Genomic DNA, 20,205 nt, shown 5'->3' with positions numbered 1-20,205 from the left:
AAGACAAAGGACACCATCAATCAAATAAAGAGCAGCCTACAGAATGGGAAGGTTTTTTTCTTTTTTGAACCAACTCTGTATCCAATACAAGACAAATATGAAAAATATATAAAGAACTCAAGAAACTAGTCATAAAAAACCAAATAATCCAATTAAAAATGAGGCACAGTTCTAAACAGAACTTTCAACAGAAGAATCTCAAATGGCCAAGAAACACTTAAGGAGATGTTCAACATCCTTAGCCATCAGGAAAATGCAAATCAAAATGACTCTGAGATTCCATCTTATCCCTGTCAGAATGACTAACATCAATAACAAAAGGGACAGCTCCTACTGGTGTGAATGTGGAGCAAGGGAAACATTCCTCCTCTGCTGCTGGAAGTGAGAACTTGTACAACCACTAAGGAAATCAATGTGGTGACTTCTTAGAAAACGCAGAATCGATCCATCTCAGGACTCAGCTATACCACTCTTGGGCATAAGCCCAAAGGACGCTCCTTCCTACCACAAAGACACTTGCTTAACTATGTTCATAGTGGCTTTACTCATAATAATGGAAACAACTTAGATTTCCCTCAACTGAAGAATATATAAAGAAAATATGACACATTTACACAATGGAGTATTACATAGCTGTTAAAAATGACATAAAAAAATGACATCATTAAAGTTTCAGGCCAATGAATGTAACTAGAAAAAGTAATCATCCCGAGTGAGGTAACCCAGACCCAGAAAGACAAACATGATATGTACTCACTTATAAGTGGATATTAGCTGTTAAGTAAAAGATAATCATGCTACAGTTTACAGACCCAGAGAGGATAAGTAAGAAGGAGAGCTTAAGAGACCTTAAGGATGTGTAGATCTCCCTGGGAAGGGGAAATAGAATAGATATTTCAGGTGGACTGGGGGTGGGGACAAGAGGGATCAGGCTGGAGCAGGGAGGGATGGAGGGAAGTACTGGAAGAGACGACCAGAATTGGGGAGCATAGGGAGAAGATCATATAGAAACCTAGTACAGTGGAAACAACCTAGAATCTATGAAGGTGACCCTAGTGAGGACTCCTAGTAATGGAGGGTACAAAGCTTGAAGAGGCCATCTTCTATAACCAGACAAGGTTTCCAGTGGTGGCACTGGGCCATCAACCCAGTCATAACCTACCTGCAAGATATGTTGGGATAATGGTGGCACAGAACTTGTGGGAGTGGCCAAGGAAAGACTGGTCCAACTTGAGGCCTACATCATGAGAAGGAGCCCATGCCTGACACTGCCTGGATGGTCAGGAAGCAGAAGCTGGATAGCTTAGAGATCTAGCTTAGAACCAAACACAACTAGCAAAAAAAGAAAAAAAAATCAATGAAATGATTCCTAATGATATTTGGCTACACTCATAGATCGAAGCCTGGTCCAATCATCATCAGAGAGGCATTGTCCAGCAAGTGATAGGAGCAGATGCAGAGATCCACAGTCAAACAATTGATGCAGCTCAGGGAACCCCTTAGAAGAGGGGGAGAAATGATTGAAGGAGTTAGAGAGGTCAAGGACACCATGAGAACACAGCTCACAGAATTAACTAAGCAGGGCTCCTAGAGGATCACAGAGACTGAAGAAGCAGTCACGGAGCCTGCACAGGTCTGTGCTGGATCCTCCACATATATGTTATGGTCTTGTAACTTAGTGTTCTTTTGGGACTCCTAACAGTGGGAGTAGGGAATGTCTTTGACTCTTTTGCCTGCTTTTGGGACCCCTTTCTTCTTACTGGGTTGCCTCGTCCAGCCTTGATATGAGGGTTTGTGCCTTGTCTTATTGCATCTTGTTAAGCTGTGTTCGGTTTATATTCCTGGGAGATCTGCTCTTTTCTGAAGGGAAACAGAGGAGGAGTGGATCTGGGGGGGGAAGAGGAGGTGAGGGAGGACTGGGAGGAGTGGAAGGAGGAGAAATGGTGTTTGGTAGGGATGTAATGTATGAGAGAAGGAGAATAAGAAATAAATACATCTTAAAAACAACAACAAAACAACAACAACAACAACAACAACAACAACAACAATAATTCAGATGAACTAATAAAAAGTAAAATTTGTCCATGAGATAGCAAGGAGAAAATCAGATAAGAAGAGCCCCCCCCCCCCCCGCCCCCCGCCCCGAAATAAGGTTCTTAGCTTGGACAGTGTTCTAGTTTGCTTTCCATCTCGGTGATACATATCATGACCAAAAGCAGCTTGGGGAGGACAAGATTTATGTGGCTTACAAGTCCTGATCACAGTCCATCGTTGAGGAAAGGCAGGGCAGGAACTCCAGCAAGAGCAGAGGCAGGAACCATGGAGGAAAGATACCCACTCCATTCTCCAGGCTTGCTCTCCATGACTTGCAAAAACAAAACAAAACAAAGCAGGCCTCCCCCCCCCAAAAAAAAAACCTAAATAGTACAGAGCACAGAGTAATTGTGTTCAGAACTATAACACTCGAGTCCAGTGTAAAGGCAGCAGACATGGCTCAGACTCACTGAATTCATCCCTAATGTACAGGGCTCTGGTTGTTCCTAGCGATGAGAACCCTGGGGAACTTTCTACGGCCAACTCCTTTGTTGAACTTTTGTTATGCTAGTAGAAACTTTTGATTTTCCTGTGGTAAAGTATAATTTCCTCCTCCTAACTGTCTACATCAGAGTCCTCTTCTGTATAGACAGACTAACGTGAAAAGCAGAGTTTCTAGTGCTCTGGGGAACACAGCAGCCGGGACATGGTTTTCTTGTTCCTTAGTTGTGGCTTTAAAGGGTCTCATCAGGGTGCAACATCATGAAGGACAAAACCCTTAGGTGAAGGCCTATCTCAAAGTGAGGGGTTGAGAGGAGTTGGAAAGTAATTGTGAGCTGGAGAAGGAGATGTTCCAGTGTCCAGAGGAGACTAACGAGAGGAAGGTGGGAGGGAGAGTGGGAGGGAGAGGAAGGTGGGAGGGAGAGGGAAGGAGAGGAGGAGAGGGGGAGGGATAGGGAGAGGGGAGAGAGAATGAGTATGAATTAATTTATCCTGAGTCCTTTTCTGCCTTTTAGTTTATTTGACCTCATGTCTTTAAATCTCTTCTCTGTAACACTGAAGACACAGGAGGAGACTAAGAAGACGAGACTACTCCATGTGTTAGTCTGTTATGCTGTTTTTCACTGTCCTCAAACCGATCACCCAGCTGTTTCTCTCAGAGGAGTCCCTGAGTCCAGGGCAGGTGGGGCAACCAGGCCTATGGGGAGTTACTGTTCAGGACTCAACCACTGTGGGAGGCATCTTTAGTGTTTGAAGACAGTAATAAACTGCGAAGTCCTCAGGCTGAAGGTCTTCAATAGTGAGGGTGAATTCCGTCCCAGATCCACTGCCAATGAACCTGGTTGAGACTCCATCAATCCTGACTGAAGTGTGGTAAATGAGGACTTTGATGGTCTGCCCTTGTCTCTGCTGGTACCAGGACAAGTAGTGCTTTCCGTCTGTGTAGAGGAGGCTCTGGCTGGCCCTGCAGGTGATTGAGGCTCTCTCTCCTGGAGAAACGTGAAGGGACTCTGCTGGCTGGGTGACCAAAATCTGCCCCTTGGAAGCTGTAACCAGAAGCACAGGGGGATACAGAGAGGCTGTGAGACCCTAGAGCAGAGGTTCCTACTATCAGGAGGCCATGAGCTACCAGATCTGTGCTACAAATGGCTTTCACTCCTTACCACTTTCAAGCCTAATTAAGGCATCTTTTAGGGAAAAGTCATCCTGGCATGTTATCTCACCTGTGACACATAGGAGGAAGAGCAGGAGTGGGGCTGCTACCATCTTGCTGCCTCTCAAGCTTCTGAGAATGCACTGGTCTAACAAAAGGCTCCATTTATAAGCCCTGATCACAGGGAGGGGCCTTGAGAGATGATAAAGCAAACCCAGATGAGAATGAAGGCTGAGCAAGTGGAATGGAGGGCTGTGGTTACATCTGGCTACCAAGCCCTCTCTTCTACTGGCCCTCTTTACCCTTACCTCCGAGGATTTCCTCAGGTAGTGTTACAGGTGCTGTGATTATCATGTGATAGCCACTGTCACTTCCAGGGTAAACAGCAGCCTGGTACTGAGGGAGATCTCTCTCATGAATTGAAAACTCCACAGAGGGGAGGTCATCAGTTGACCCTAAGCTGCTCTGTGTGAGGTCTCAGACAAGGCTCAGCTGCTCCTGCGACTGTGGGGCACAGACCCAGCTGTTCTGGAATGCTGCTTCCATTCTTTACCGGGGGATGGTGCTAAACCGTGACTCAGAAACAGCTAATCTAACAACCCAGGAAGCTGGCTAATCTTCCTCAATTTATCCCCAGGATGGGTTTAGCCTTGATCTGTAAAGTATTTCATTAGATAAGATGAAATCATGAGATAGAATCAGACAAAACTCTCATATTCCCCTGTGTTACTCATTTCCACCCGAGCAGTTATTATTCCTTTTTATTAGGCGAAATTAACAAATCCCACAATTTTGAGAGGAACTCTAGAATAATGTTACTGATGTGTTGCCTGTCACAGTACTCTTCCATGGTGGTAATGTTAACTTGCTGAGGGGCACTTACTCATCACTCTGTCTCTCTGCATCCTCGGGTATCATGGAATGTCTAAGGAAGAGAATGATTAGATGGACATCTCTCTCTTTTCTGGATTCAATCCCTTCCAAGGTCACCATCTCTCTCGGGGCTCAACTCCCATCTTGCAGAGCAGGACCCAGCCAAGAGTTAGTTTTAGTTTCACAAATCAGAATAAGGAATGCACTACTTGTTGACACAAAAACACAACTCTCAACTCAAAGGAGATATGAGATTGCTTATTCTGGAGCCAAATCTGAGTGACCATCAATCCCTGAAAGACAGATTCAAGTTTCCTCAAACACCATGTCCAACCTGGCAGCAGTTTGATGAAGATTTTATGGTAACTGAACAAAGAAAGCCATAAATCAAATCACAATTTTCAGATAAGTTGTTGGAACATTAGGTAGACAGTTTCCTGAAAAGCAGGACAGTTTTTGTGAGTTGAGGTCAGCATAAGGTTTCCTAGGATAACTCAAACACATCTGAAGGGATTTTATGTCCCACTGTGTTGACTCTTCATGCCCTAGAGGCACATGAACGGGTGCTCTGTGGATGCTCTATGGGACATTGCTTCAGGAACACTTTGGTCCCTCAAAATTAACCAAACAAGAATACATTTCATATTATGATTCTGTTTTGTAAAAAAGTAAAAGGAGGCCGTGTGGTTGTGGTACACGCCTTTAATCCCAGCACTTGAGAGGCAGATCTCTGTGAGTTGGAGGACAGCCTGGTCTACAGAGCGAGATCCAGGACAGGCTCCAAAGCTACACAGAGAAACCTTGTGTTGAAAAACAAAAACAAACAAACAAAAAGTAAAAGGAAATGTTCTGCTAAGATTATAGAGGGAAGTTGTCCCCACTAGATGGCCTTTAAGCCAAATCTATAAATGTCATCAGACATTAAAAAGGCTGATAGGGATGAGTGTGAACTGCAGATGAATTCCGGAAATGTAAACTAATGGATGAACTTACTTTACAGTGAGTAAAGCAGGATCTTCCTATCCTCTAGTCCCAAAGGTAATTCTGGGTCAACTCAACAACCCCACAGATTGAAAAGTCATTCTACTGGGTCCTATTCAGAGCATATTCAGATACATATTCAGAGCATATTCAGATACATCATCTTTCTCTGGGAGCTAGAACTGAGGTAGCTATAAGAAATTTCCCTCATGTATTTGAACACTTAGTCCTCAGATAGTGGTGCTGTTTGGGGGAGGTTATAGAACTTTTTGGATGTACAGCCTTCCTGGAGGAAGTATGTCACTGTTATTGGTTTTTGAATGTTTATGGCCCCACCTCACCTCCAGTTCATGCTTTGCTTCCTGTGTGCAGTTGAAGGTTGAGATGTGATCTCTCAGCTTTCTGCTTAGGTCTCCTACCACTGTGCCTTCCCTGACATTACGAATATGTAGCCCTCTGGAATTGTAATCTAGAGTAAACTCTACTTTAAGTTGCTTTTGATTGTGTTGTTTTATCACAGTACCAGAAAAGAAACGAATACAGGGAGCAGTTTATTAAATAGACTCATAGACAAACGTGCAACAGTCATTATACAATTAAAAATACGACTCAGGCCTGCGGGACGTAGCTCATTGGAAAAGTTCTTGCTGTACAAGGATGAAGAGCTGAGTTCAGATCCCCATCAGCCACCTAGGATACCAGCCATGGCGAGCTGGGAAGGCAGAGAGGATCTCAGGACCAGCTAGACCAGTCAAATCGTTCATCTCTATTTCCAGTGAGAGACTAAAGGTGGAGAGAGATTGATAAGACTCTGATGTTGATCTCTGGCTTCCGTTTGCACACATACGCAATATATGTGTATACATTTCAGCCAAATTGAAGTGTTAGATACGAAAGAATTAAGTTGTCTGAGTATACTGTATTAGCTTTTCTGTGGCTGCGATAATGGTCACAACCAACATCAATATGAGAAGGAAATAGCTTTTTTGGGGTATATGATCAGTCTAGCATGAAGGAGAGTCAGGGCCTCCTCCAAGGGAAAAAAAAAGAAGAAAGAAAAGAAAAAATACCAACTCCATTTTGTGTTGCCCATATACTCACTGGAGCACGGTCAAACTCCCAGTGGGCAGCCCCCTTAAAGAAAACTGAGTCCTTACCCACCCCCACCAGAAGCTATCAGCTGGGAGGTAGTTCAGCATCCCTATCACAATTTTTTTTTTTTCGAGACAGGGTTTCTCTCTGTAGCTTTGTAGCCTGTCCTGGAACTCACTCTGTAGACCAGGCTGGCCTCAAACTCACAGAGATCTGCCTGCCTCTGCCTTCCAAGTGCTAGGATTAAAGGTGTGCGCCACCACCGCTCGGCCCTATCACATTTTTTAAGAGTTCTCTTCAATGGCTTTCTGTCTAGACTGTTTCTTTTTGTGGGGGGTGGAGTGGAGGTGGGAGGTAGAGGTTGTCACAGAAGCCTTTTACGTCCCTCATTCTCAACTCTGTGTCTGCAGTCATTGATATCACTGCAAATGAAGCTTCCTTGCCCTTTATAGTCAGTGGCAGAATGGACCATGGACTTCCACATGGTTACTGGTGAAATCATGGACTACGACATCCATCCACATGGCCTCTGGCATCGGCATGGACCAAAGACCTTAGCATGGTCTCCAGTGGCAGTACAGACCATTTACATGAGCAGGACCCTCAGTCACAGCACAGGCCATGAACACCATCATGGCCCTGGACAGCAGCATGGCCCACAAACATTGACATGGCTTCAGGCAACAGCAAAGACCAATGACATCCACATGTCCTTTAGTGGTAACATGGACCGTGGATATCAACATGGCCTCCTAGTGGTAGCATGTGGGGCCATGGACAGCCACAAGGACCACAAGTATCAACATGGCCTGGGGTAACAGCATGGACCACAAACACCGGCATGCCCACCTCCCCAAACACAGATCATGGATACCAACATGGTCTCTGGGGGCAGCACAGACCATCCAGGAGGCCCAATCCAGAAAATGTGCAGTTCTCCATCTCAGACATTCTATTGTTGCTCAGATCCAGGGTGATAGTGTACTGGGCAGTGTGCTCACAGGCAGAGCCTTCACACACTCCAGGCTGTTGTATACCACTGTGCCAGCCCTACTTGGCAATGACATGCTACCCTGTCCACTTTCACCTTCTACTACACCTGTCATCACCATCAAATTTCTTGTTCTGTCTCTCTCCACCACTTATGAGCTGCTCCATTTCTCCATCTTTCCCACCTCTCCATCAAATATTTTAAGTGACATTGCAAACTGCAATGTGTCACATAGTATATATTTTTATTTAAAATTTTTTTTTAAAATTCGTTTTACATACCAACCACAGATCCCACTCTCATCCCTCCTTCCACTCCCCCTGAGCTTCCTTCACTCTGACCCCCACATCCCCTCCTCCCAAAGGGTAAGACCTCCCCTGGGGAGTCAGCAAAGCCTGGTACATTCAGCTGAGGCAGGACCAAGTCCCTCCCCACTGCAACAAGAGTGAGCAAGGTATCCAACCATAGGTAATGAGCTCCAGAAAGCCAGCTCATGTTTTTTTTTTCCCCCAAATAGATTTACATGCAAATAGTCATTAGTCTGGCTTAATGTTTCTGGTTTCTGAAGCACCATAATGGTATTTATTTTTATTTTATGTACATTGGTCTTTTACCTGCATATATTTCTGTGTGAGGGTTTCAGATTCCCTAGAACTGGAGTTACAGACAGTTGTGGGTGCTGGGAATTGAACCCGGGCCATCTGGGAGAGCAGTCAGTGTTCTTAACCACTGAGCTATCTCTCCAGCTCCTTAGTTAATGGCTCTTTTTGAACAATGATTTCACATCTCTGCAGCACCTGCAGTGGAAGATTGGCAGGAGGACATTTTAGTGGGAATTATGCATGATGAAGGTAAGTCTCAGCTTCCATCTGTTTGATTAGAAGAGATTTTAGTGCATGGAATCCACACAGAGTAACAGTTCTAAGGGCTGAGTTCAACTCGGTGTGCCTCTTTCAAGGATTGCTAATGTTTGGACCTTGAATGTTTCCTTAAAGGCTCATGTAACAGAAATTTGTTTTTCAGGCTAGTGCTTTAGGAGGTGGTGGGACTCTTAGGAGTAGAGGAATAGTAGAAAGTCTTTAGGTCATTAGTAGTGTGTCTATGAGGAGAACTGTGGTGCCGTGTGTTTTCTGAATATACAGTGAGCATTTTTGCTCTACTGCACATTCCTATCATGATGTCCTGCCTCACCAGAGACACAAAGCAACAGGACATCCCATTATGAAATGGAATCTCTAAAACCAAGCCAAGGTTAGCCTTTGCTCTTAATGAGTTAGTTATCTTGGGTGTTTCACTACAATGATGGAAAACTGACTAAAACACGGTCTTACACTGTCTCTAATTCAGACAAGAGTTGCCTAAGTGTTTGTAAAATGGGAAATGCATGAGCACACACACTTTACTTGATGCTAGTGAGATCATATACAATAATCTGTAACGAGTAATGACCTACTCATTCAAAATCTACTGCTGTATGTAGCTTATTTTCAAAGTGAGAAACAGATGCCAGGTATTATATGGAATTCTGTCATTGCTACTAAGAGAAAGAGAGGGTCTCAGAGTTGGCAGAGTCAACGATCGGAGAAAGTAGGTAACTGGAACAGTCCTTAAGGTTTTACACTCTGGCCTCACTTTCTGTTCACTCTGCTTCATGACCGCAAATGCAGCATGACCAGTTGGCTCCCACACTGGCCACCATTAGCTCCCCATCATTATGACTACATTCCTTTGAACTACAAACCAAAGTTACCCTTCCTGCTTTAAGTTGTTTTTGTCAGGTCTTTGCTCACATCAGTGAGAAAATAATGCATCGAGCTTGTGTTAATTTATCGTGAAACAGTGAAAAACAAATCCAACAAGATAATTTCCTGGATAGTGAACTAGGATTGTAAACTTGCAATGTGCAGAAATGTGCACCTGCGTTAAGTCAAATGCTGCAGAAATCATTTTGTTGAGCTTTCTCGCCACCTTTTGGAAAGAAATGGAAGCACAAGGAAGGCTAAGGTAGAGAGAGGAAGGTAATTAACCTTCTGTGAATGTGGATGTGTAAGCCCAGGCTTCTAGAGGTCATCCATCTGCAGTGTTGGAGCAGCTGGAAAATGAAAAAGAGCTGGACAAGATGCCATATGCCTGGAATCCCAGAACTCATCAGGAAACGACAGGAGGATTGTGAGTTCAATGGCATCAGGAAATACAGAGTGGGTACTATATTGGTCTGGGCTGTCTAGTGAGAACTTGCCAACAAACAACAAGTAACAAAAATCAAAAATGAAAAGAAAAATAAGAGAAAAAAAACAAGAGAAGAAATATTGACAAGACATATGGAAGGTATAAAAACACAAATACAGGGCAAGGAGAAAAGGACAAATAAATAATCTTAAAAGTAAGATCTTAATGGATAGAGGAATGCAGTCATTGAAATCAAAGCTGCAGAGATAGTTGCAGCACAGACTTACATTTCCGAAAGTGCACAGAAGACTGTAAGCTCAAGGAAGTAGAAGGAATGAAAAAAAAAAACTTTAAGATAAGAATGTAAGTCTGTATATGAAACCCAAATACCTAATGACTTAACTGTTCAAAGCTCTTTTTAGTTTGAATAAAGGATAAAAAATTTTAGAAAGCACGGTGTGAAATCCACAATGAATCAATAAAAGTAATAAGAAAGTCTAGCTTTTAAAGTATTATGTGACAGTTAAAAGTATCAGACTGATGTAATGGATCATCTGGGTATTTCTCATGTGCTGTCACTGCTCTCTTTAACTATACTGGGACGTCATACACTATTCCTATTTGTCATTGGTGGGTCATTATGGATGTGTCCCTCTCATCTGAGTGATCTGTTAGGCCTATGGCTTTGAGGTCTGGGAGGGATTAGGTGTACAGTGTTTCCAACTTCACAGTTCATTGGTCACTTGAATTTTCCAGTCTCTAATCACCTACAGGTTACCCCATTAGATGGATATTTCTCAGTATGCAGTGAGAATTTGGAGACTTGGATCCAATGAGGTTCCCCCTTTAGTGGCGTGTGCTATGGTTCTAAAGAACTCTGAGCCTCTGGATGACCTGAGGTGCTGATGACTTGCCTTGGATAAGCCCATCTAGTCTGGATGAGGATGACTTCTAAAGACCTATTCATTGGTCATGTCCTGTTATAGTGTCTCTAGAGGGAAATGTTCAGCTGGACATTTCATTGTTAGCCATAGCTTGGACAATGCGATCATTTATGGGACTTTTGGAGAAGATGAATAACTATAACATGGATGTTCCTTTATGTTTGGACTCACTCCATTTTGTCAAACCTTCATATTTCTTACTTACTGGGAGTCCTCCATTCAAGAGAGTGGGGGACACTTAAAAATTATGTGTATCAATTGTTCTCTCTCTAACTGTATATATTCTCAATTTTAACTAGCATTTTTTGCAGTAGTTACTGCTAGAGGCATCTGCTGCTGCTTCCACATGGATCCTTGATTGGCTTCTCCCACAAGTTCTGCACCACCATTGTCCTAGCATATTATACAGGCATGATAGATTGTAGGTCAGGGGTTTTGTGGATGGGTGGGTGTATTAATTAGGGTTTTTATTGCTGTGAAAAGACACCATGGGAATGGCAATTCTTATAAGGTAAATATTTAATTGGGGTGGCTCGCTTACAGTTTTAGAGTTTCAGTCCATTAACATCATGACCGAGAGCATGGCAGCATGCCGGCAGAAGTAGTGCTGGAATAGCTGAAAGTCCTACATCTTTCAGACAACAAGAAGTCAACTGAAATTCACACTGAGGGAAGCTTGAGCAAAAGAAACCCTAAAGCCTGCCCCAATAGTGACACACTTCAAGTATTGTCCCACATCAAAGAGAATAGAATTTAAGGGTGAGGGCTTAACGTAGGCATCAGCTTGACTTCTTCATGTTCAATGAGTTCTGGTGGTGTTACCCCTGGCAATGAGTTCCCATTGTCAGTTTGCAGAGAGAAACCTTTTGCCTTAGCAACAGCCTAAGTTGTTTGGGGATTTCCATGGGACAACTCAACCAAATGCAACTCAGTCCCGCCACTCGAAGTTTCGCCTCGCTACAAGAGATGACCAGTTGAGACTCTGTATCCCCTGTTGCTAGGAGTCCTAGTTAGGATCACCTTCATACATTCCAGGAAGTTTATGCTGTACTAGGCTTCCATAACACCCCCAAATGCCCCCTCATTCCACCCATCTCTCCCCACACTGTCTCCCTCCACCCTGTCCCTCCACATTTGATCCCCTCTCCCATCCCTACCTACCCTTGGTCCACTTCTAAAATATAGTCTATTTCCTTCTTCTAGGGAGATCCCTGAGCCCTCCCACAAAACCTCTCCTCTTTACCTAACCTTTTTGGGTCTATGGATTGTAGCTTGGTTATCATTTACTCAACTGATATCCCCTTATAAGTGAATTTATATCATATTTATCTTTCTGATTCTGAGTTACCTCACTCAAGCTGTTTTTTTTTCTAGTTTTTTTCTTCCAAATTTCATGATGTTATTTATTTATTTATATCAGCTGAGTGATACTCCATTGTGTGAATGTACCACAATTTATTTTTTTCATTTTTCTTTATTAAGACATTTTCTACTCACTATACATAACACCCACAGATCCTCCCTCCTCCCTCCTCCCACTCCCAGCCCTCTCTTCCAAGTCACCCCACATCCCCACATCCCCCAAATCAAGGTCTCCCATGGGGAGTCAGCAGAGCCCGGTACATTGAGCCTAGGCAGGTCCAAGCCCCTCCCCACTGCATCAAGGCTGTGCAAGGCATCACACCACAGGCACCGGGCTTCCAAAAGCCTGCCCATGCACCAGGGATGGATCCTGATACCCCTGCCTGGGTGCCCCCAAAACAGTTCGAGCCAAACAACTGTCTTCCATGTCCAGAGGGCCTAGTCCAGTCCCATGGGGTCTCCACAGCCACTAGTCTACAGTTCATTGGCTTCCACTAATGTGACCAATCATCTCTGCATGTCTTCCTATCATGATCTCGACGTCCCCCACCTGCAGAATCTCTCCTCTCTCTCATGGGTTGGATTCCTGGAGCTCAGCCTGGTGCCTGGTCATGGATCTCTGCATTTTCCTCCATCAGTCGCTGGACAAAGGCTCTATGATGACAGGTTATTCGCTAGACTGGTCACCAGAGTAGACCGGTCCAGGCACCCTCTGGACCACTGCCAGCAGTCCAAGGTGGGGTCATCCTTGTGGATTCCTGAGAGCCTCCCCAGCACCCTGCCTCTTCCTATTCCCATGATGTCCTCATCTATCACGGTATCTCCCTCTCTGCCCTCCCACTCTGTCTCTGTTCCAGCTTGACCCTCCCATTTCCCTACGTTCTCATCCCCCACTCCTCACCCTCCGCCATCCAGTCCGCTCATGTGGATCTCATCCTTTTCTCCTGTGCTGTATCATCCATGTGTCCCTCCTAGGGTCTTTCTCTGTTAGCTAGCCTCTCTGCAGCTGGTACCACAATTTCTTTATCCTTCCTTCTGTTGAGAAACATCTATGTTGTTTCCAGTTCCTGGCTATTATGAATAAAGCCACAATGAACATGGTTGAGCAAATATCCTTGAGGTAGGATAGAGTGTTCTTTGGGCACATGCTCAGGGATGGTATAGGAGGTCATGAGACAGATGGATTCTCAACTTTCTAAGGAACCATCATATTGATTTCCATAGTGGCTCTACAAGTTTGCACTTTCACCAGCAATGGAGGAAGTTTACTTGCTCCACATCCTTGCCAGCATGAGATGTCGCTTGTGTTATTGATCTTAGCCATTCTGACAGGTGTAAGATGGAATCTCAGTCATTTTGATTTGCATTTTCCTGATGGCTAAGGATGCTGAACATCTCCTTAAGTGTTTCTTGGCCATTTGAGATTCTTCTGTTGAGAATTCTCTGTTTAGATCTGTGTCCCATTTTTAAATTGGATTATTTGGGTTTTTGATGTCTAGTTTCCTGAATTCTTTATATATTTTTCATACTTGTCTTCTATCGGATGCAGAGTTGGTAAAAATCTTCCCATTCTGTAGGCTGCTCTTTGATTGATGATGTTCTTTGCCTTATAGAGACTTCAGTTTCATGAGGTCCAATTTATTAATTGTTGATCTTAGTGCCTGCATGACTGGTGTTCTGTTCAGAAATTGCCAATGCGTTCAAGGCTATTCCCCACTTTCTCTTCTATCAGTGTATCTGGATGTATGTTGAGGTCTTTAATCTACTTGGATTAAAGTTTTATGTAGCATAACAGATATGGATTTATTTGTATTCTTCTAGACATCCAGTTTGACCATCCCCATTTGTTGAAGATAGTTTCTGTTTTCCAGTGTGTATTTTTAGCTTCTTTATCAAAACTTAGGTGTCCATAGGTATGTGGATTTGTGTCTAGCTCTTCAATTAGATTCTTTTGATCCACCTATCTGTTTTTTGGGCCAATACCATGTGGTTTTTTATTACTATAGCTCTGTCAGACAACTTACAATTCGGAAAGGTTGAACCTTAGCAGTGCTTTTATTGTTCAGGATTATTTTAGCTATCCTGTGTTCTTTTGTTTTTCCATATGAGGTTGAGTAATGTTTTTTTCAAGGTCTGTAAAAGAATTGTGTTGGAATTTTGATGAGTATTTCAATGAATCTGTCGATTGCTTTTGGTAGGATGGCCAATTTTACTATTCAATCCTACCTGTTCATGAGCATGGGAGATCTTTTCATCTTCAAGTGAGAATGGGAGTGTCTCTGACTCTTGTTTACTCTTGGTTGGAAGACTTAATGACTGCTCCTATTTACTAGGGGTTATAGGTCTATTTAAATTGTTTAACTGATCATTATTTAACTTTCATAAGTGATACCTATTGAGGAAATTATCCATTTCTTTTAGGTTTCCAATTTGGTGGCATATAGATTTTTAAAGTATGTCCTTATGATTCTCAGAATTTCCTTGGTGTCTGTCATTATGTCCCTCTTTTTGTTTCTGATTATTTTAATTTGGATACTCTCTCTGCCTTTTAATTTGGAGTTTGTTTGTCTATCTTGTTGATTTTCTCAAAGAAGCAATTCTTCATTTCATTGATTCTTTGTATTATTGTTTGTTTCTATTTTACTGATTTTAGCCCCCAGTTTGATTATTTCTTGCTGTCTATTACTCTTGGGTGTGATTACTTCTTTTTGTTCTAGAGCTTTCAGATGTGTCATTAGGCAGCTAATACGAGATCTCTCCATTTTTTAAATGTAGGCACTTTGTGCTATGAACTTTCCTCTTAGCACTGCTTTTATTGTGTCCTATAAGTTTGGGTATGCTGTATATTTATTTTCATTGAATTCTAGAAAGTCTTTAATTTCTTTCTTTTTTTCTGTCTTGACTCACTTTTCATTCAGTATAGGGTTATTCAGTTTTCATGAGTTTGTAAGTATTCTGTAGTTTCTGTTGTTGAAATCCAACTTTAATCTGTGGCGATCTGATAGGTTGCAGGGAGTTATTGCAAATTTCTCATATCTATGGAGACTTGCTTTGTGACTGAGTATTTGGTCAATATTTGGTTTTTGAGAACATTCCATGAGGTGCAGAATAGAAGGTATATTCTTTTGTGTTTCCGTGAAATGTTCTGTAGATATCTGTTAGGCCCATTTGGTTTATACTGTATATAACATCTGTAAGCTGCAGTATCTCTCTGTTTAGTTTGTGTAGATGACCTGTCCATTGGTGAGAATGGGTATTGAAGGATTGAAGTCTCCCACTATCAGTGTGTGAGGGTCAGCATGCAATTTAAGATATAGCAGTGTATCTTTTACACAAGTGGGTGCCCTTGTGTTTGAGGGCATAGGCATTAAAAGTTGAAAAGTAATCTTGGTGGAGTTTTCCTTTGTTGAGTATATAGTGTTCTTCCCTATTTCTTTTGATGAGTTTTGGTTCGAAATCTATTTTGTTAGATATTGGAATGACTGCACTAGCTTACTTTTTTAGGTCCATTCGCTTGGAAAATCTTTTTCTATCCCCTCATCCTGAGGTAATGTTTATCCTTGATGTTGCAATGTGTTTTTTTGTTTTTTTTTTGGATGCAGCAGAAGGGTGGCTTCTGTATTCTCAACCATTCTGTTCACCGGTGTCTTTTGTTGGGGAATTAAGACCATTGATATTGATAGATATCAATGACAAATTATTGTTAATTCCTGTTATTTTATTGTTGGTGTCTCTGTGTGCTTCCCTTCTTTTGATTTTGCTGGTGTGAGATTATTTATTTCCTATGTTTTCCTGTGTGTAGTTATCCTCCTTACATTGGAGTTTTCCTTCTAGTACCTTCTGCGGGGCTAAATTTGTAGATATTATTTAAATTTGACTTTATCATGGAATACCTTATTTTTTTCATCTATGGTGATTGAAAGTTTTGCTGTACTGACATCTGTGGTCTCTCTCTTAGAGTCTGCAGCACATCTGCCTAAGTCCTTCTGTCCTTAAGAGTCTACACTGAAATGTCAGGTGTAATTCTTATAGGTCTGCCTTCATATGTTATTTGGTCTTTTTCCTTGGTGGATTTTTAATATTCTTTCTTTGTTCTGTATACTTAGTGTTTTGATTATTATGTGGCAAGGGGAATTTCTTTTCTCTTCCAATCTATTTGGTGTTCTGTATGCTTCTTGTACCTTCATAAATATCTCCTTTAGGTTAGAAAAATTTTCTTCTATAATTTTGTTGAATACATTTTCTGGGACTTTGGGCTAGGATTCTTCTTCTATTCCTATTATTATTTGGGTTGGTCTTTTCATACTATCCCAGATTTTCTGGCTGTTTTGTGACAGAAATTTTTAGGTTTAACATTTTCTTTTATTGATGTATTTATTTCTTCTATCGTATCTTCAATACTTGAGGTTTTCTCTTGCATTTCTTGTATTCTGTTGGTGCAGCTTGCATTCCTAAAAATTTCCCTTCTCATTCCTAAAATTTTCGTTTCCAGAATCCCCTCAGTTGTGTGTTTTCTTTACTGCTTTTGATTTCAGTTTTAGATCTTGAGCAGTTCTATTCATTTACTTCAATTGTTTGTTTGTTTTTCTGGGCTTTCTTTAAGGGATTTATTTATATCCCCTAGTTTTTTTTTTCTATGTTTCCTGGCTTTCTTTGAGGAATTTACTAATTTCCTCTTCGAAGACCTGTATAATCTTCATATGGTTGGTTTTAAGGTCTTTTTTGTGTGTGTGTGTGCTTCAGCTATGTAGGAATATTCAGGGCCTGCTGTGGGAGGAAAGCTGTGTTCTGGTGGAGAAACATTGCACTGGTTGTTATAGATTGTATTCTTACACTGGTGTCTGTGCATCTGGATCTTTGGTGATTGTAGCTCTAGCTGATGAGTTTTTGTTGTGTGAGTGTTTTGTTCCTTGGTTTCTGTTTCCTGTCTTGATTTTCAGTGAGTGTGTTCATTGTGTGTTGCCTGTTTTTACCGGCCTGCTCTACTGGTGTGCTCAAGGGAATGCTTGCTGGTGTTGGAGGCTGGGAGAAGAGGAGGTCGGGGGAGATGTCGTCTGTTGCAGTGCTGGGGGTTACCTTGAGAATTGGGTCTGGGGGAAGAGAGAGTGGAGAAAGCTTATGGGCAGCCTGCCTGGCCTTCTTGCAGGCATGGCCTGTTGGCTTACTTACTTTCTTGCTGGTGTTCATTTTTTTTCCATTTTTCTTTTTCATAAATTCTTGTAATTTTTATCACATTAATTAATTAATTACCCGTGTGTGTGTGTGTGTGTGTGTGTGTGTGTGTGTGTGTGTGTGTATGTGTGTGTGTGTGTGTGTGCGTGCACAAATGACATAGCATGTTTGCAGAGGTCAGAAGACAGCACTGAGTTGGTCCTCTCTTTCTGCCATGTGGATTCTGGGAATCAAACTTAGGTCTGACATCTGGCTTGATGGCAGGTGACTTACCTTCTGAACAATCTTGCTTCCCCTTAAAATTCTTAACTGATGTATACTCATTGAACAAATGTCATCAAAGTAATGCCTTTCAAATATATCACATATTTTGACCATATCCACTAATCTCCATTTTCCTTCACTTTCTGCTGTTATATATATTTTTGCCCTAGTCACTCTTCCTTTTTTAATACATTGAAACAGACATAGACACAGACACAGATACACACAGACAGACAGACAGATAGACAGACACATGTATACACAGACACATACGTACACATACACACAGCTTAGATAATATCTGTAACTATCTGTATCAGTCTATTGAGTCATCTTGGTATCTGTATCTTTTCTTCCTCCTCTCCCCAGTGCCTGGTGGGTAAAAAGCCAAGACCTCAATAAACCAGGCAAGTGCTCTATTTTTGTGGTACACTCCTGACTTCCAAATTCTAATTTTTTTATTTACACACACACACACACACACACACACACACACACACACACACACACGTTTTCAGAGTTAGTCACATGATTTGGTGGTTGTAGGTTCTCTTCTAAGATCCATGAATTCACTTGCTCTAGGTAGTTGGATAGGTTTCCAGTACTAGGCATAATTTACCTCTTTTGAACAGGTTTTAAGTTCAATCAGAGAGCTGTTGGTTACTGCCAAGGTAGGTATGTGATTATTGTACTTTAGGGTTATCATGCATGCTTGTCATTGTTGTGGTTCTCAGGCATCATACCTGGAAATGATTATTGGCTACATTCCTCCTTTGGCAGCTTGTATGATGTCTTCTGATATCATGAAAGCTAGTACTCAGAGAGGATATATTCAGACCATATCCAACTTGAGTCCTGCGTCAAGTGCAGTAGGGATTTTACCTTCTTCTACCTCTGGGTGGCAACCAAGGGCAACAATAGCCTATACTGCTTTGGGAGTCTACTGGACAACCCTGACCAACCACTCAAAAGAGAGTGCTTCATGCCATATATATATATATATATATATATATATATATATGTGTGTGTGTGTGTGTGTGTGTGTGTGTGTGTGTGTGTGTGTGTGTGTTAGATGATCTATGGATCTTGGGGAGAACATTATCAGCTCACATGGGAAAATTTCATTTTCTACATATATAGTTTATATATACATATAAATTTTCTATTATATATATATGTGTAAAAATAAGCAGACTGTCTTAGTTAGGATTTCTATTGTTGTGAAGAGACAACATAATCACGGCAACTCCTATCAAAGAAAAACATTTAATTGGGGTGGCTTATGTTTTCAGAGGTTTAGTCCAGTATCATCATGGTGTGGCATTGTGGGGTGGGTGCAGGCAGACATGGTGCTGGAGAAGGAGTTGAGAGTCCTACATTTTGACTCAGAGGCAACAGGAAATGGTCTGAGACACTAGATGTGGTGTGAGCATATATGAGATCTCAAAGCCTATCTCTATAGTGACACACTTCCTCCAACAAGGCCACACCTACTCCAACAAAGCCACACCTTCTATCAGTGACACTCCTTATGAGATTATGGGGCAATTTATATTCAAATTATATTCAAACTACCACATTCCACTCCTTGGCCCCCATAAGCTTATTACAGTATCATAATGCAAAATGCGTTTAGTCCAACTTCAAAAGTTCCCACAGTCTCAACAATGTTTAAAAGTCCAAAGTTCAAATCTCTTCTTCTGAGATTCTTGCAATCTTTTATCTGTAATACCATATCAAGTCAAAATAAAAAAAAGATTGCATATTTCCAACATATAATGGCAAAGGATATACATTACCATTCCAAGACGTAGGGAATGGAGTGTAGTGAGGAAATACTGGACCAAAGCAAGACCAAAAACCAGCTGGGCAAACTCCGAACTCTGCATCTCCATGTCTGATGTCAAAACACTCTTTAGAATTTCAGCTTCTTTTGACTTTGTTGACTGCCATATACTCTTCTCTCTTGGGCTGGTTCTACTCCTTGTTGGCAGCTCTTCTTGACAGATATCCCATGACTCTGGCATATACAGCTTTTTGAGGTTCCTAAGGCAATCCAGGCTTCATCTTCACAGCTACATGCAATGGCCTCTCTAGGCGACCATTCAGGGACACTTTTGACACATGCTGGGCCTCAGCAGGTTTCCTTAGTCTTAGAGGAATATTCCATAGCCCCTTTCTTCTATCCTTAAAGCCAGAAGCACATGGCGAAAGCTGACAAGTTCTGCTGCTTACTGGGGCTGGAACACAGCCCCCTTATTCAACTACAACTTCACCAGCTTTCTATTTTCAATGTTTTCTTCTGCAGGCCACAGGAAATTGTAATGGAATCCAGCTACTATGACAAAAGCTACTACTTGGAAAGGTCAAGGACCTTTCTGAAGGTCAAACCATGGTTTAAGAAGTCTTGATGATATTTTAGCTTTTGTATATATATTATCTGGTTCCTACAATGATTTTCTTGTAATGCTATATGTGCTTCCAAGAACTCCTAACAGTGTATTTATCTAAAATACCTATCAAGCATCTTAGGCCAAATGATCTCCTGAACTAAGGTAACACTATTATGGAAATGACACCTGTTTCCTAGATCAGGAAGATAGCTTTATTTCTTGTGCAATTTATGCTGAGACCCTCCTTTCTTATACAGCCTTACTAATATTATAGAC

The 20,205-nt window shown here is 41.8% G+C and overlaps 1 gene segment (V, D, J or C); it reads right to left on the bottom strand.

Moving 5' to 3' along the window:
* Positions 1-3,249: 3,249 nt before the first annotated feature.
* LOC131906424 (immunoglobulin kappa variable 3-11-like) lies at positions 3,250-7,106 on the bottom strand. The segment is given in 2 exon segments: positions 3,250-3,581; positions 7,016-7,106. Coding segments are annotated over 2 exon segments (423 nt in total).
* Between the last annotated feature and the right edge of the window lie 13,099 nt (positions 7,107-20,205).

This window comes from Peromyscus eremicus, chromosome 3 (genome assembly GCF_949786415.1).
Source record: "Peromyscus eremicus chromosome 3, PerEre_H2_v1, whole genome shotgun sequence".
NCBI lineage: Eukaryota > Metazoa > Chordata > Mammalia > Rodentia > Cricetidae > Peromyscus > Peromyscus eremicus.
The sequence above is the reverse complement of the archived record's forward strand: the minus strand, read 5'-3'. Positions and strand labels throughout refer to the sequence as shown.